The sequence below is a fragment of the Calypte anna genome, chromosome Z (assembly GCF_003957555.1).
Source record: "Calypte anna isolate BGI_N300 chromosome Z, bCalAnn1_v1.p, whole genome shotgun sequence".
Lineage (NCBI taxonomy): Eukaryota > Metazoa > Chordata > Aves > Apodiformes > Trochilidae > Calypte > Calypte anna.
In genome coordinates this window covers 32629491-32648387 of record NC_044274.1, presented here as the reverse complement: position 1 = coordinate 32648387, position 18897 = coordinate 32629491, and the positions used below count along the sequence as shown (strand labels likewise).

Here is an 18897-nt window from a genome sequence, read left to right as displayed (position 1 = left end):
TAATCTTCTAGCCCTTTTCTGAGAAAAATGCAGAAGCGTGAGTAATACTAGCTATGTCACACTTTCTTGGTGTAAATGAGATGCTGCCCTGGTGTTGTTGTTTCTCATCCCATGTTGAGTCATGCAGTGTAGATACTTTATCCTGCCTGTGTCTCTGCTGTTAGACTGCAGATCATGTTATCACTTTATAAATATAGCATATTAGTACATTTGGAAGTCTAGTCACGCTGAGGGGTTCAAACAGGTCTGGCTGTCCATGAGCTATGCTGCTGCTATAAACAGCCTCAGAGTCCCAAATTGAATAACCACAGAACACATTCAGGAGCACTGGACACTCGTGTTCTCTAGTAGTAGGTAAGTGACAGTTTTGCTGATTATTACATTTCTCCAGATACGTGGGGTCAAGGTGGCAAGTGGTAGTGAAAGTGAGAAGTCATTATCTGGTCTTGGTTGCTGCTACCTTGTTGTGGATTTTTAAATGCTAATGTAGGTGGAAAAAGTAGCTGAAACACCAAGCTTTAGTTCCAAGTGATGTGTTTGCTGGAAACCTTTAAATATAGTGAGAGTCATCCCGTATATTTGTTCCTCTAAATAGATTTACACCTGTGACAAATCCAAACTTTATAATTTTAGAAAGCTTTCCAGTCTTACTCCATGACTTAGTTGTAATAAGCTCTTGCTATTACATCTCAAGGACATATGCTGCTGTGGGAACGATTTTCAATTAAAAAATGGTTGGAGAGGTTGGTCATTTATCTTTTTGTCTGTCAAGATTTAGAGTGGAATTTAAAAAGAGTTATAGAACATCATCTTCTGAAGACCACTTACAGCTAACCTAAATGGTATAGGAAAACTAGCCTGCTAAATCTTTTGTGAACAAAGCCTATAATTTAAAGCCAAATATTGCCATTATTGTTGTTGTTGTTGCTACTGTAAGTATTTATATGCTGTCTGTCTCTGACATGTTGCTTAAAGATACCTACCAACTCTCTTTTTCTCGATAGTAGCTAACTGAGCACCATTTCCAGGATCAGTGATGAATAGTTATACACATTAGCCAGACAGGGAGATCCTACCAGAGAGTTTCATCCACTTTGCTCTTCTCAGACAGAAGATGGGAGTGGAGAACTAACTCTAAGGAGGATATCCATGCCAGATCTGTCTCCTCTCCACAGTCATGAGAAGCTTTTCTGGGAAAGGCAAAAACCACAGCTGTGGTGAGGGAAGAAAACTAATAAAACATAGATGCCACCTCATGACCGTGTGGTGGGGTTTAGAGCATTTGAGCCAAAGTAATTTGCCTGCTGAAGTAGCTGAAAGCTGCATCTTCTCTTGTTTATCTAAATTGTCTGCTGTATCTTCTTAAATACCATAATTTGACTATTTAGTAACTGGATATGAGCACTTTACATTTTACTCATGATATGAACAAATTATCTTGAATCTAACACTGGAGTATACTAAGAGGCTTGATGCCATAGGTCAGACATGTTTTTTGTTCTGCAAGAGGAAGATGGAAGGTGATAGGACTAGATTTTTAGATAAATACATTGAAAATTGGATGTTTAGGAGCAAAAGGAAGTTGTCAAAACTTTGAGGGTCTTTGGCTAGCCTCAGTTAGGACAGAGAGACTAAAATAACATTTATGATGCTGTCATCCACATAGATAACTTCAGAGGCTGGACCTAGTATTCAAAATATAACAGTAGCCTGACTTCTTGGGGATGGTCCAGGTGCACCAGCCTTAAGACAAATGAGAATAAGTGTCGGAAACTTTATGCTAAAAAAAGCAAGTCTGAGAAACCTGAGACTGTAATTTTATGCTTAGTTAAGATAATCTAACTCTATATGAAAACCTCAGTGTTTTCTTTAATGGCAGTGAGTGCAATTTTATTTGCCATGGGTCTTTATATGAGTAATTAAGTAGGGTCACTCCAATCAATTTTTAGCACATGCTTTGGTTTTCCCAGGACTCTGCTGTCTGACACCTAAGACAATTTTTTCAGTTGCTGACCATGGTTACATCCATAGATTTAACCACCTTTAAAAATATGTAATACACTTTTCAACTTGCTCTTGTTTCTTTGACAAGAAACAACTTTAAAATACATGTCCATTTCGAATATATCAGCCCACTCCCAGTCTTATGAGAATTAGGCCTCTCTCCCACCCAGCTTACACCCAGCTAAAAAAAAAAAAAAAAAAAAAAAATTTATGTCACAGATGCACAGACTTCAGTCCAGTATTTCATTAGCTACATTGTCAGTGGAAGAATCACTTTGAATAATTAATCAGCTCACTGAAGTGCTGGGGGAATACATCTGTAACAAATCCCCTTGCATATGTAACATCTATCATGCTTGATGACAAACATATTAGTGCTACAAGAGTTGAGGAAGTATAAGGAATATTGTAATTCAGCTGCTAATTAATCCATAATTAAAGACCTAATTAATGAATAACCTTATGAAAAATTGTCTAAAAACCTTGATGTGAAGACTGCAGTGGTAAAGAGGAATCTTGTTTGTGAGACTGCTTAATTTACATTTAGAATACAAACTGATTAATGAAAACTGTCAATAAGATACTGTGCTGCATCATTAGACAATTAGAAATATGCACCTAAAAATGTGTGGAAAGCAAACTCAGCCTTTGCATGACTGTATTCATATATATTTTTAATTTTGTGATGTTCGTAGTTATTTCAACCAGAAGTATAAGCTCAGGTTAAAAAAAGCTAGAAAAGAAATATTTTCTTTCTTATGTCTAGTATGCAATCAATGCAAAGTTATTTATTAGTGTGTGAGAGAAGCTAATGTTAGGTTTTGTTCTTAAAAGGTTCTTTTATGAAATAACTAAAGCAGAAAAGTCCAAAAGATTTTGATTCATCAGAGCATCCAGGATTAAGCCCTGCGATATACAAAGATGCTAATTTCTGAAATTAACTTCAGTGGAAGCTGAAATAATTAATAGCTTGAAAGTGTCACTGTCTGTCTGTGCCTGTTTATCTAGGAGCTGGCTGGCTGAGACTGTGCTCTTGAGAGAGCAGAGGGAAATATTTTGAACTCCCAAAACATCTGGGCTCGTATCCAGGTGTCAGGACTGTTTTCTCTAGCCCTGGATCAGCTTGTTCCTTTCCTCTTCTATTTATTTCATGGTGCAGCTGCATTTGCTGCATCGCTGTGGACCCAGGCCTTCAATGGGGGAATGGCTGTGATCCACAGTTTGGGTGTCCCATCTCGGGTACTCTCCAGGACCCAGCTGTCACATACATGCATGTATGAACTGAACCACAATCTCATTTGGATCCCTGATGTGAAACTGACTGTCAAAACTGCACATTCAGCAAGCCTAGTGACAGATAAACCAGCCAAATTAACAGTTAGGATAATTCCCCACTGGTGTAGAGCAACAGGGGATTGTGAGTGGCACAATCAAGACTAGGAAGGGAGAAGCATCTTCCCACTTTGCAGTCCCCTCCCACTTGCTGAGTGGCACAAAGACACACTACCCCACTTTCAAGCTGTGCACAGTTAGCACAATATAGTTGTATACTACGAACATTGTCACAATTTCTGTTGCTCTTTCAATCACAGCGTGTTTCTGTAATTTAATCTTTCCTTCATCACAAAAAATGTGTTCAATTGCTATCCAAATGTCAAGCTTCCTTTGAATTATTTAAAAACTTGTGAGATAAATGACTTGATAATTCTGAAGCACAGTGTGAACAGGCTTATTTCCTAGGAAATTAGTTGCAGGATTGGTAGGAAATATGCTCACCCACATTTTCCCCAATGAAATCCTGTCAGTAATATTAATAAAATGCAGTAGGTATCCCACAGTGATTAGCTAAAAGAAAAAGGACCCAAGTGAACAAGGCTGTTAAACAAACTGGAGAAACAAAATATTAATAATTTGGTAATTCATGTAAAGCAGCAACTGAAATTATGCTCAATGCTGTTGTGGGCAGCCAGGCCCCATATGAACTCAGGTGTCCAGTAAGAAAGACTTGTACTACCTGCATCTGCAGTATCAAAACTATGTTGTCTGTCCTGCAGGCTCAGGAGAAGACACAGATCTTGATGTACAAAATACACAGTCCACAGGGAAGTTTTGGGCTGCATCTCATCATCGGGAAAATGGTACCATCCAAACTCTGTGAAATCTATGTTGCGTCATTATGCTTAATATTCATGTCCATTTAAAAAAATATAATATGGGTTAAATCAACAGGACTGTTGAGGTTATTGGGTGACCTTCCTGTAATTTTAGATAGCAACACATTTTCATGTTTGCCTTGATGAATATTTCTAAAGCCTTAGTCACCTGGATTAGTCACGCCTTAGTCACATCAGGATTTCTGGTGTTGCTCCTTCTGAAGAGATTAGTCCTGAGGAGTCACGATTGATGCCTTTCACCTCCTACCCAAGTTTCTCCTCTGCTTGCTTTTTACTATTAAAGTAGTAAATTTTTTTACTGTTATTTAAAGTATTAAAGAAAACCCATGATGCACAGCAGCCTAATCCAGTATGTGGATAAAAGCTGTATGAACTTTTCCAAACTGTGTGTCCAATAAATCAGTGTATCAATAAAGAATAGATCATTTAACCTGAAAGACACAAAGGTAAGGAACAAGTCAAGGGAAGAAAACACTTCCACAGTTTATTCAGATTTTGTGTTGATTAAGGCCATCTAGTTCCAACAAAGGTCAAGTGTCCAGCTGCCACTTCACTGTCAGTTATTTGGCTCCTGCAATAGCCCTTCTATCTAAACACGTTGCTATGAATAGGTCTATTAAAACAAATTAGATCCTTCAAGGTGACTGCTGGTTTGAAGCCTCTGTGAGGGAGTGGTCACTGGGTTTCTTGATCTGGGGAGCAGAGTAATTTTATGTGGTGAATAGTTCCTTGAAAATTATTAGTGAATATGCTTTAGAAAGATGCAGCTGATTATAGATAAGCCTTTCCACTGAGAGTAAGGTCACCATTCTCATTACACTGATATTAATGGAGTTTTGACTCAGCTGTTGTCAGCAGTAGGTTCTAGATAGGTAGAGAACTATTTTTGCCGCATTGGTGAGTGATAAAAGATAAAAAAGCAATGGGAGCAACTTTATGAACAGAACAGGCAGCAGTTTATATAAACATTCTAAGATACAGAAGGCTATGTAATAGAAAAATATTGTCTCTGACCAGCTCCTATACTGGTATTTAGAAGTATTTGTGAAAATGTTTCTTACTGAGACAATAGGTAATGTGGACATGTAGAAACCTTTCCTCTTGATCTACCTAAACATAGTCTTTTCTAGTCCATGCTGCACATTTTCCGGAGGACATGGGCATTTCACTGGCTCAGAAATAATTATTACTTTTTGTGTTACATATTACAGAGATGTATAGGTGAAAATAAGTAAAAGAGAAAAGTGATAGTTATGCAGTTCCAAGAGGAAAAATGAAGATTGGAGAATAATTTCATCTTCCTCCTCAATAATACAACAGAAGGGCAGATAATAAATAGCTGCAACTGAAGGATGTAGAGCTTGGAGAAAACTTTCAAAGAAAGGGAAGAAGAAAAAGTAATAGATACAATCTTGAAAACACCCAATGAAGGAAGCACTGGTCATATTTCAAGATTGCTTTTGAAATGATCAGTAAATAGTCCACCAGGGTTGTCTTCTGTCCTTTACTTATTTGAAGATTATGAATGGTATAATAAATGTGGTACCTAATGAAACCTCAAAAAAAGTTTAAATAACTTATTTTCCCTTTTTTTTTTTTCAGTTTTATTTTCATAAAAGCAAGACTTTTTAAAAAGCTTACAGCTCATATTTTATAAAACTTACTTTCAGTGGTCAAGCTCAAGTGTCATGCGTGCTAAAGGCAGTAAGAGATTTGTCATGGAATTGAGCAGGGAAAACACTCCTGCAAGACACATTTCTGTGGTTTTAATGCAATGTGGAAAGCATGGTAAATTAAAATCCAGATCATCCTGATTCTTAACTGCACAGGATCTAATACATTGATACTAAGCCTTTGATTGTTGGAATGTAATTCCTCACATACTTTATCACTACTGTAGGTAAGTTTTCTTTGCTACAGGGCTGATCACAAAATCACAGAATGCTAAGGGTTGGAAGAGCCCACTTAGTCCAACCCAGCTGCCAAAGCAGGGTCACCTAGGGCATGCCACACAGGAACACATTCAGGCAGGTTTTGAAAGTCTCTAGAGAAGGAGACTCCACAACCTCTCTGGGCAGTCTGTTCCAGTGCTCCATCATCCTCATTGTGAAAAAGATTTTTCTTATGTTTACATGGAACCTCCTATACTCCAACTTGCACTCGTTATGCCTTGTCCTGTCATTGGTCAACACTGAGAAGAGCCTGCTCTCATCTTCCTGACACTCACCCTTATCATATTTGTAAACATTAATGAGGTTGCCCCTCAGTCTTCTCCAAACTAAAGAGACCCAGATCCCTCAGCCTTTCTTCATAAGGGAAATGTTCCATTTCTTTAATCATCTGTGTGACTCTGCACTGGACTCTCTCAGGCAGTTCCCTGTCCTTCTTGAGCTGAGTCTTTCAATGCCTTTCATGCTGTTCACTTATGTGAACACTGAAAATTACCAAATTCCACTGGAACAAGATAACTTGGATGCATAAAGATCAATACATGAGAACCCAAGATTAAGTACTTATGCATGATTTACAACAAGTAAATTCTTTATGAGCTCTCTTCTTACTAATGTAACTAATACATGCATTGTTACAAATAAAAAGTCTTTACGGTTATTTCCATCAGTGTTACTTAATCAAATTGATATTTCTTTGCAACAATCTCCTAATCTTGGAAAGTGAAGAAAAAGTTCAAGGAGTAAAAAAATGTCAACATTTTGCTGTTGCCATATATTTTCTGTAGAAGTCAACTGTATGCCATACATTTATTGGCTACTGCCAGCACAAAGCCCTAGACAAATTAAATAAGATGGGAAGCATAGTATGATAACATTTCTTATGACTTAATTTTTGCTTTTGCAGATAAGTTTATTGAAACATGATTACATAGTTCCTTATTCTTTTCATTATTACATTCCTGAAGTGTTTATGATGTCTTGTTCTTGCAGGAGAACCTTAATATCAGTATGGGGCATCAGGTGGTAATATTTGACTTTTCTCTCATAAGAGGACTGTGGGAAACTCGAGTTAAGAAGAATAAAGAACGGCAGAGGAAAGAGAAAGAAAGATTAGAAAAAAGCTCATTGGAGAAGTAAGCCAACTTTTCTGCTGTTCATTTCAACAGAATCCATTATTAGTATCAATTAACAGTGTCATCTACTAAATGTTACTATATGATTCAGATTTTATTTTTGGGGTGATTTATTATCTCTTTTCCTCAGATGACTGTAAGATCCATGCAGAACAAACTGCTTGTATTTCATTAGCCACTGCTCTTTCCTATGTCAGTTGTGATTTACTAATGGTGTATTTTACTTGTCTGGTGTATAGATTTAATTTGAAGAGCAATATAATGCATTTTATACCTTTCAATTCTTTATATGCTATAAAAAACTTTCCTTTTTTGTGGAATTCATGAAAACATGCTAATAAAATTCATTAGTAAGAAATTCTTTAGGTCTTTTTGTTGAATTGACAGGAAAAACAAAAGGAATTAAATAAAAAAAAAGGTGGACAAAATTGCTTCTTGAATAGGAGAGAGAGAGGATAGAATATAGAAATTATCAGAGGATTTCTTTTCTTGTTCACATATTACAAAGACTCTTGATTATAATGCTTACATCCACTAATCATATTATTGTTTTATTATATTTAATTTATGGTTTCTTTAAGCAATATTTTGGTTTCTATATGTTCCTTCCCATTACAGACAGTGAAATTTTATATTGTACTGGTAATATCCTTCTCTTCAAAACATCCATAGTCACAATCTTGGTTCTCTTGTCTCTACACAAACCCTGCATTACAAGTCATAATCCTAACAAACAAAATCTTGTCTTTTAAGTTAAAATCTTTAGCAAGGAGTTTATTTCTTGAATGTGAGTGATCAATATTTCGTCCAATGAAATTAATAGCAAATTTCTTGTCCATTTGTAGAATGTGTAAAGATGGTAGCATAGTGGTCAAGATCAGAAAAATACTAATGATAAAATGAAAAACTCAGCTAGAAGAAAAATCTTCTCTTTTATGAGGTGTGCAGTGACCACTGCCTTTGGGTCCTTAGGTCCAAAAGATCAGATCACAAGTTATTTCTTAGTTGCTTTTCAGTGGTTCCAAAAGCTGGTCCAGAAACTTGACAAGATTTTGCTTGAAAGCATAGATAAAACTGTAAATGTAATTAAATGCTTAGTAGAAATAATATTTCCCTATAGAAACACATTTCATTATTTTAGGGAGTGTTGTGTGTTACCAAATTCTGCTATTTTCCTCAGAGACTAAAATTTTACCACTGCCAGTCACTTCCACTGAAATTGATACAAGTACTTAATGTCAAATCACAGTAGGAAAGCATTTTTGCAAATTCTCGTAACAAACAATTGTCATACCAAAAAGACATTCAAAGAAAGCGTTTTCTGAACTGAGTATATTTACTTTAGCCAACAGCCAGAGTGAGTTCCCAAATAGTTTTGAAGTTAATGGTTTCTCTGCAAATATACGTGTGTAACAAACGAGTTTGGTTTGGAATATGGCCTGCTGAGGCTGCTTTCCTTTTTCTTTTTTACTTCATGTGGGGTCAGTAAGCAGTCACATGTAAGATATTTCTCTTTTTTGGCTGAAGATTTTCTAAGAGTTAACACCTCACAAATTATTGCAAAGCTTGGGCTATATTTGCATTAATGATGAGGTCTGGTAAAGATCAATGGAATTTACAGTTCTAGAACATACTTTTAAGAAACTGGCCAGTGAGAGCAGATTCTGGAGATCAGCCTGCTGAGAATATCGTGAGAGAATCATGTCTGGCTCTGAGATACTTGTATCAGGTCATTTTGGATAGAATTAATTCAGTTCGCTTTCTACTTTGGTTTTGTGGGACTGTGGGAGTACTGCAGTTTAAGGAACCCCTGCTTGTGGTGGGCACATAAAAACCAGCACCTGAATATAAAAAAGAAACAGTCCAGTGCTGTGTAAAAGTAATTTCATTTTGTGTCATGTCCTTTGTCTCATCAGGAAAACCCATTCTAAATCTCCCATGAAACACAAACTGTTACAAAAAATGTACACAGTTCCATAGTTGACCACATATTTATGAAAGTCTGTATTATGGAAAGAAGTTCATGTTTACAGTACTGTTTTATATTTGATCTTTTAATTCTGGTTTTGGTGAACAATCTTGCATCTTGATATTCTGAGTGCTGGCAAACAAGCTTGATGCAATATAATTTTCCTCATTATTTTTTCCTTTCTACTTTTCCTTTTTGTTGGAAAGGGAATGAGCCTGATAGTTAACAGTTAGATTTTTTTCTGAAGAACTGCAACATGTTTGTCTTCTGTGTGAAGAGCAAGTAAGGTAAAAATTGAAGGCTGACAAATTAAGCATAGAAGTCAGGAAATGCCAGGGCTGTTTGCCCTGACTAGCTATATGTGCTGTGAAATGGAACAACCTTCCATGTCCACCAATCAAACATGCAGCAAAGATGGAAGTTTATTCAGTCACCTCTTCCAGTATGTCTCTTCTCCAAAATTTTCCTCTCAAAGTCTGGCTAACTAAACTTGTATATATCACTTTGCTGAGCTATGTACTTCCTGAACATTAAAAGTGAAAAGAAAACTTACACCCTACAGATGAAAAATACCTTTCTCCTGAGAGTTTGTATGTTTGTTTAATAAAATAATTTGTAACTAAGTTTTTCTGAGGATTATTTTATTTCTCCCACTCAATGCCCAATTCAGAACTTTTTCTAAGCAAGAACTAAACTCAAGATGGGAGTCCTTAACCTCTAACACAAATTATAGCCAGCAAGTCAAAAGTAGATCTGTAGCATTAATAAACATTTCAGTTATTTGCTTTTGTTCCTAAGCATTTAATATAATGCACATAGGTGTGCTGTAAGATAAAATCTGCTGCTTAGCCTCAATTCTTAATAACCCATGGAAAATCCAAGCAGAGGGTACTGAAATTAAATAAGTCCAATTCAATTTGAAGAAAATGTTACATCCCCATGAGGAATATTAGTCTGGGCTGAGCTCCAGTTTAACTGTGCTGCTCTTAAAAAATACCATAGGATTATTTACTTATCCTGTGTGGCTGGTGACTCTGATTTAAACATCATCCAGGAGTACCAGATGGTGTGGCAATGTAGTATCGTGGCTATTTCTGCTGTACTTGTTTAGAGAAAACAGTGCCATCAAAGGAAACATCCTTTACATAAGAAACAGCATTTCCTCAAGACTGCTCAATCAGATGTTGAGCATCACGAAACTGCTTATGGAAGAATCCTTCAAAGTAACTTGAATGTCTCTGAAATCCTTAGTAATGCAAACTTGTTGTTTTCCAAGCTGGTTCCTTCTTCAAAGGGTTCAACTATTGAATTTATTGTGCAGTAATTCTTTGCATCAGGTTGATTAGATTTGTTGTTTTGCAGGAGACTAAATTGCCAAGTAAGAAAATCCCATATCCTCAGAAGGAAATTTTTATAGTAAATATTTTTATTATATGTTGTTAAATCTCTTTTCTACAGATATACTCCAATAGTGAAATAATGTTTGGGGAATGATTAACTGACGATAAGCTCAGAACTAATCAAAATGGAAATACTTGAAAATTCCATTTCCCTGGTGATCCAGTTTCATATCTATAGTGTATTACCTTGAAAGCTTCCTGAAAAACAGCAATGTATTGGGAAATAACTTGCCAGAATTAATGTTTCCTCTATACCATTTACAGTTTGCTTTAGTGACAGGTGTACTTTTGTGTTAGAGATACAAAGGTATGAAAAATAACATTTTTTTTGACCAATATAAGCAGCATTCAATCAGCCTTTTTAAAAATTATTTCAACAATTTTTTCCATGATTAAACTGGAAATACTGGAATAGCTAGAGGGGTTGGAATCTTATATCTCACCTGGGACTTATTATTATCTAGAAATTTCACTTTTTTTTTTTGTTTAAACTCCCACCTAAATTATGCTTTCCTAGCCTAACACCTACTTTTTGAATACTGAAAATGTCAGTTGATTCCTTAATATGACAGCAACTGTTTGATTAAACTTTGGAGGAAGATCAAAATATTTTATTGCTGAAAAGTAATAAAAAAATAAACTTCAGGAGGGCTACAATTTTGTAATCAACTTATTTGTTCTTCATATGTGTTCCTGGAATATCAGGAGCCTTTAAGGTGCCAAGACCAGAAATATAATGTACCTAAAGGTAAATTACTATTATATTTAAAGGTTTGTGTCGATTTCCTTGTTTATTTGCTTGCTGCATTGGTTTAGATGACTTTCCTGTCTTTCCTTATGATTCATTCAATAGACTACAGATACCACATAGAATCATAGAATGTTAAGGGTTGGAAGGGACCTCCAGAGATCATCAAGTTCAGCTCTTTCCCACTAAACCAGGATCATGTAGAGGACAGTACACAGAAATGCATCCAAGTGCGTTTTGAAAGTCTACAAAGGAGACTCCACAACCTCTCTGGGCTGCTGGTTCCAATGCTCCATCACCCTCACAGTAAAGAAGTTTCTCTTCATAGAATCATAGAATTTTCAGGCTTTGAAGAGACCTTTAAGATCATCCAGTTCCAATCCCCCTGCCATGGGCAGGGACACCTCCCACTGGATCAGGTTGCTCAGAGCCCTGTCCAGCCTGGCCTTAAAAACTTCCAGGAATGGTGCCACCTCTCTGGGCAACCTGTTCCAGTGCTTCACCACCCTTATGGTTAAGAATTTATTTCCAACATCTAATCTAAGTCTACCCTCTTCTAGTTTGAATCCATTCCCCCTAGCCCTATCACCACCTGACATCCTATAAAGTCCCTCACCAGCTTTCTTATAGACTCCCTTCAGATAGTGGAAGGCTGCAATAAAGTCTCCTCAGAGCCTTCTCCTCTCCAGACTGAATAACCCCAACTCTCTCAGTCTGGCTTTGTAGGAGAGGTGCTCCTGCCCTCTGACCATCCTCATGGCCATTCTCTGGACACCCTCCAGCATGTCCATGTCCCTCCTGTGAAAGGGGCTCCAGAACTGGATGCAGTACTCCAGGTGGGGTCTCAGGAGAGCAGAGTAGAGGGGAAGAATCACTTCCCTGGACCTGCTGGCCATGCTTCTTTTGATGTAGCCAATGATCTGGTTGGCTTTCTGGGCTACAAGTGTACACTACACTGATGGCTTGTGTCGAACTTCTCATCCACCAGCACCCCCAAGTCCTTTTCGTCAGGGCTGCTCTCAAGCAGTCACTGCCTAGCCTATTCAGTGCTTGGGATTGCCTCAACCCAGATGCAGGACCTTGCACTTGGTCTTCATGAGTTGAACTTCATGAGGCTGGCATGGACCCACCTTTCCAGTCTGTTAAGGTCCCTCTGGATGGCATCCCTTCCCTCCAATGTGTAAGCTGCACCACACACAGTGGTGTCAACAGTGAACTCGCTGAAGGTGCTCTCAGTGCCACTGTCCGTGTCACCAACAAAGATGTTAAACGGGACCAGTCCAAATATTGATCCTTCAGGGACTCCACTTGTCACTGGCCTCCACTTGGACATGAATGCATTGACAGCCACTCTTTGGATGAGGCCATCAAGCCAGTTCTTAATCCACTGAGTGGTTCATCAATCAAACCCATATTTTACCACATGACATCCCCAGACTATCATGTGGGACTGTGTTAAAGGCTTTGCTCAGGTCCAGAGAAATGATGTTGCTTGCTCTTCCCTTGTCTATGGATGTTGTGACCTTTTCATAAGAGGCCAGAAGGTTTGTCAGGAATGATTTGCCCTTGGTGAATCTGTGTTTAGATCAATCAATCAGACCCAATCAACTCTTCATTACTCTTCATAATTATTCTGCTCCAGCAGTGCCTCCGGAAGCATCTGCTCCATGATCTTACTGGGAACAGAAGTGACACTGACCAGCCTATAATTCCCTGAATCCTCCTCCTTTCCTTTTTGAAAATGAGGTTAGGTTTCTCCTTTTCCAGCCAGTGTGGTCTTCACCAGACTGCCATGACTTTTGGCAGTTTATAATAGACAGCAGTTTAGAAAACACATCTGTCAGTTCTGTTAGTACCAGTGAGTCCCATGGACTTGTACACTGTCAGGTTCTTCAGATGGTCATGAATCTGATCTTCACTTTTCTCAAGGATAAACAGCCCCTGTTCTCTCAATTGTTCTTCATAGCAGAGATGTTCAAGTCTCTCAATCATTCTCATAGCTCTCTGTTGGACACACTTCAGTAGTTTCCTCTCTCTATTGAACTGGGGAGCCCAAAACTGGATGCACTATTCTAGGTGTGGTCTCACCAGGGCAGAATAGAAAGGCAGGAGAACCTCCCTTGATCTTCTGGACTCACTTTTCCTGATGCACCTTGGGATACCATTGGCCCTCTTGACTACAAGGGCAGATCATCGACCAGCAGAGAATTTACTGTCCACTAGGACTCCAAGATCTTTCTCCATGGAGCTGCTTTCCAGCAGGATGCCCCCTAATCTGTACTGGTGGTTGGTGTTATCCCTACCCAGGTGCAGGACTCTACGCTTGCCCTTATTGAAATTAATGATGTTGACCTTTGCCCAACTCTCCAGCCTGTCCAGATCTTGTTGGATAGCAGCCACACCTTCTGTGTATCAGCCACCCCTCCCAGATTTGTATCATTAGAAAACTTGCTGAGGTTACACTTCATCCCCTCATCCAGGTCATTGTTGAATACTGAACAAAACTGGACCCCGTACTGATCCCTGGGTAACACCACTGGCCTCTCACCTCTAGCTTGACTTTGTGACAATGAACACAACCCTCTGGGATCTGTCTTGAGCCAGTTACCAATGTGCATCACATTCCAATTGTCTGTTACATATTTCTTGAGTTTTGTTATTAGGATGTTATGTTTTGACCATGTCAAAGGCTTTATTGACATCAAGGTATATAACATCCACTGCTCTCCCTTCATCTACCCATTTGGTCATTCCTTTGTAGAAGGACATCAGGCTGATCAAACAAGATTTCACCTTAGTATATCCATCTTGACTACTACTGATAGCATTTCCTTTCAAGTAGTTAGAGATGGCCTCCAGAATGAGCTGTTCCATCATGTTTCCAAGGATGGAGGTGAGGTTGACTGGTCTGTTGTTGCCTGGGACTTCCTTCTTGCCCTTTTTGAAGACTGGAGTGACACTGGCTTTCTTCCAGTCCACAGGCACCTCTCCCATTCTCCATGATTTTTCAAAAGTAGCATCAGCCAGCTCTCTCAGCACATGTGGATGCATCCCAGGGGGGCCCATGGATTTGTGTGTTTTCAGTTTATCCAAGCGATCTCTAAACCAATCCATGCTGAGCAGTGGAGAGTCTTCCTCCTTCTAGTTATGGCCCCTTACTTCTAGTGACTGGTTTTCCTGAGGACTGGTTTTTTTATTAAGACTGAGGCAAAATCTTTTTCTCTTTGATGTATTTGAAGAAACTCTTCTTATTTTCTTTCACTTCCCTATCCAGAGGAAGTTCCACCACATATATGGTAGAAATTCCACTTCATTTGAGGGCTGCCACCAAAGGAAGACTTAAGATGTTACTCATTTTCATAAAGACACTTTAAGAAGTATTATCATCTCAGTTTTTGAACAATAACAGGGTTGAGTGACAACTGTGTAACAGACTACATTACTTTGGCTTGATCTCAATTGTAACCTGCAATTTGCCACTTGGGAATCTTTGCTTAATGATAACAACTTCATACAAGTCACACCTCCACAACAGGAAGGCTCCTATTCATTCATTTGTTTAGTGCGTATCCCAAGGACACAAGCTGGGATTTTAAATTGTTAAACTCTCTGTATTTAGGATCTATCAGGCTTTTATGAATAAAATTGTTCTGTACAAAATTACGAGTGTTTGTTGCTCCATCATTAACTCACTTTCCATCTCTTCAAAATGTTCTTCTACATGGTACTTAGCCTGGTGACCATTAAGTAGGCATTCTTCAAAAGCTTAACAGAGTGTGTTGCTGTCATTTAATGTTTAAGTAAAGCAGATATTTGACACAGGATTTCCTCATCAATGCATGATATTAGTGTTAAATTTCTAACCAGATTTAATTGACAAACACAAGAAGAACAAACCAGGGCCCAAAGGCAGTTGGTCTAGGAAGGATTTAGTCCCACCAGTGTGCTCTGTTTGTTTCCTGAAATGTCTGTATGCTAATGCACGCAGCATGGGGAATAAGCAAGAAGAGTTAGAGGTCAGTGTACGGGCTAAGGGTTATGATCTGGTAGCGATAACAGAGACATGGTGGGATAGGTCACATGACTGGAATGTGGCCATGGATGGTTATGTGCTTTTTCGGAAAGATAGGGTGGGGAAGCGAGGTGGTGGAGTTGCTCTTTATGTGAGAGAGCAACTAGAATGTGTTGAGTTTTGTGCAGGGGCTGATGAGGGGCAAGTTGAAAGTCTGTGGGTAAGAATTAAGGGGCAGGCTGGTGTGGGTGACACAGTTGTGGGGGTCTACTACAGACCTCCTGATCAAGGCGAAGAGGTTGATGAGGCCTTCTACAGGCAGCTGAAAGCAGCCTCACAACTTCAGTCCCTAGTCCTCATGGGGGATTTTAACTACCCTGATATCTGCTGGTTGACTCACACAGCCAGCCTTTCACAGTCTAGGAGGTTCCTCCAGTGCATTGATGATAACTTCTTAATGCAGATGGTGGACAAGCCGACTAGAAGAGGAGCGCTGCTGGATCTTATACTAACCAACAAGGAGGGCCTTGTCGAAGAAGTGGTGGTCAATGGCAGCCTTGGCTGCAGTGATCATGAGATGGTAGAGTTCAGGATCCTGTGTGGAAGGAACAGAATACCCAGTAGGACCAAAACCCTGGACTTCCACAGGGCAAACTTTGGCCTCCTCAATCAACTGTTAAGAGAAATCCCATGGGACAGGGTGTTAGAAGATAAAGGGGCTCAAGATAGCTGGTCAATATTCAACGACCACTATTTGCAAGCACAGGATCAGAGCATCCCTATGGTTAGGAAATCTAGTAAGGGAGCTAGGAGACCAGCATGGTTAAAAAAGGAACTGCTGGGAAAACTTAAGTGGAAAAGGAAAATCTACAGATCATGGAAGGGGGGGCTGGTCACTTGGGAGGAATACAGGACTGTCGTCAGAGGATGTAGGGAGGCAATTAGGAAAGCTAAGGCCTCCTTGGAACTTAACCTTGCAAGTCAGGTTAAGGATAATAGAAAGGGCTTTTTCAAATACATAGCTAGTAAAACTAACGCTAGAGGCAATATTGGCCCACTAAGGGATGAGATGGGAGCCCTGGTGACAGAGGATATAAAGAAGGCAGAGGTGCTGAACGCCTTCTTTGCCTCTGTCTTTACTCCTGCAGGGTTTCCACATGAGCTCCAGATTCATTTAGCCCCAGAAGTAGTCAAGATAGATAAGGAATTTGATGTAGTAGATGAGGATTGGGTTAGGGATCAGCTGAGTAATCTGGACATCCATAAGTCGATGGGTCCCGATGGAATGCATCCAAGGGTGCTGAGGGAGCTGGCGGAGGTCATTGCTAGGCCACTCTCCATCATCTTCAGTAAGTCATGGGTAACAGGAGAGGTGCCTGAGGACTGGAGGATAGCAAATGTCACTCCAGTCTACAAGAAGGGCAAGAAGGAGGACCCGGGTAACTATAGACCGGTCAGCCTCACCTCCATCCCTGGAAAGGTGATGGAACAACTTGTTCTTGTCACTATCTCCAGGCATATCAAGGACATGGGGGTCATCAAGAGCAGTCAGCATGGTTTTATCAAGGGTAAATCATGTTTGACTAACCTCATAGCCTTCTATGAGGAAATTACTAGGTGGATAGATGATGGAAGAGCGGTAGATGTGGTTTATCTTGATTTCAGTAAAGCATTTGACACCGTCTCTCACAGCATCCTTGTAGATAAGTTGACCAAGTATGGGTTTGGTGATCAGGTAGTGAGGTGGATCAGGAACTGGTTGAAAGGAAGGAGTCAGAGAGTTGTAGTCAATGGGGCAGAATCTGGTTGGAGGTGTGTGACTAGTGGAGTCCCTCAGGGGTCGGTACTGGGACCGGTGTTGTTCAATATCTTCATCAACGACTTGGATGAAGGTATAGAGTGTACCCTCAGCAAGTTTGCTGATGACACTAAGCTGGGAGGAGTGGCTGACACACCGGAAGGCCGTGCTGCCATTCAGAGAGACTTAGACAGGCTGGAGAGTTGGGCAGAGAGAAACATGATGAAGTTCAACAAGGGGAAGTGTAGAGTTTTGCATTTGGGGAAGAACAACACAATGTCCCAGTATAGGTTGGGGGCTGACCTGCTGGAGAGCAGTGTAGGTGAAAGAGACCTGGGGGTCCTGGTAGACAAGAGGATGACCATGAGCCAGCAATGTGCCCTTGTGGCCAAGAAGGCCAATGGCATCCTGGGGTGCATTAGAAAGGGTGTGATTAGTAGGTCAAGAGAGGTTCTCCTCCCCCTCTATTCTGCATTGGTGAGGCCGCACCTGGAGTATTGTGTCCAGTTCTGGGCCCCTCAGTTCAAGAAGGACAGGGAAGTGCTTGAAAGAGTCCAGCGCAGAGCTACTAAGATGATTAAGGGAGTGGAACATCTCCCTTATGAGGAAAGGCTGAGGGAGCTGGGTCTCTTTAGTTTGGAGAAAAGGAGACTGAGGGGTGACCTCATCAATGTTTTCAAATATGTAAGGAGTGAGTGTCAGGGAGATGGAGTTAGGCTTTTCTCAGTGATGACCAGTGATAGGACAAGGGGTAATGGGTGTAAATTGGAGCATAGGAGGTTCAAGTTGAATATTCGAAAAAATTTTTTTACTGTAAGGGTGACAGAGCCCTGGAACAGGCTGCCCAGGGGGGTCGTGGAGTCTCCTTCACTGGAGACATTCAAAACCCGCTTGGACACGTTCCTGCACGATGTACTCTAGGTGGCCCTGCTCTGGAAGGGGGGTTTGGACTAGATGATCTTTCGAGGTCCCTTCTAACCCCTAGGATTCTATGATTCTATGATTCTATGATTCTATAATTACTAATGTCTGTTTGAGGTCAGTATTTCACTGATTGAGATGTTAAAGCTGTTTGTTATGTGCATTTTCTTTTTATTTGGCTAACAATGTATCATGACGTCTTGAGATTTGAGTTTTGTATGTGCTATCAGTAAAGTGGCAGAGAGCAATTAATCCTCACATCTTTAATGGAGCTCCCTTCTTGCCATTTGCTCTGTTCCTTGTTGTGAGAGAGTAAAATTATGTACCTTAGACATCTTCTCTCATGTTCCTGGGGTCTACCTGACAGAGCCAGCACTGAGATGCAGTAGAGCGACTCAGTGTCTTACTTTTTTAATAAAAATTTAGACTTTTTGACCTCTTCTTATCATTTGTTAAGTTTCTAGTAGTCTGATAATTTATGAGGGGAAAAAGTAATTTTTGTACGTGAGTGATGAGCACCGAATAAAAAAAAATTTTTTTGAGACAAACTTTCTCAGTTCATTGAATTACACGCAGATATAAAATATTTATTGCTTTGGTATAAAAAGAAAAATTCTGTAGAAATTAGAGGGCAGTAATGCAGTTTCACAGAGGGATAGGGAAGCTGTGAGGACTGGAGGAGGATTTGAGTAACAGCACTACAACTGTGCTAAGAAAAGATAGAATTAGAAGGTTTTAGAAAAAAACCCAAAACTACAGTGCCTGCCTTTTTAGGTTTAAAGTTTA

The 18897-nt window shown here is 39.6% G+C and overlaps 1 protein-coding gene across 1 annotated transcript in view; it reads left to right on the top strand.

The window, feature by feature from the left end:
- Window positions 1-244: 244 nt before the first annotated feature.
- LRRC2 (leucine rich repeat containing 2) overlaps window positions 245-18897 on the top strand; it is a 60441-nt gene continuing 41788 nt past the window's right edge. Inside the window, exons 1-2 of the mRNA XM_008505759.2 lie at window positions 245-354; window positions 7121-7263. Coding sequence (XP_008503981.1) covers window positions 7139-7263 — 125 coding nt within the window. The 5' untranslated portion in view covers window positions 245-354; window positions 7121-7138. The remainder of the gene's footprint in view (window positions 355-7120; window positions 7264-18897) is intronic.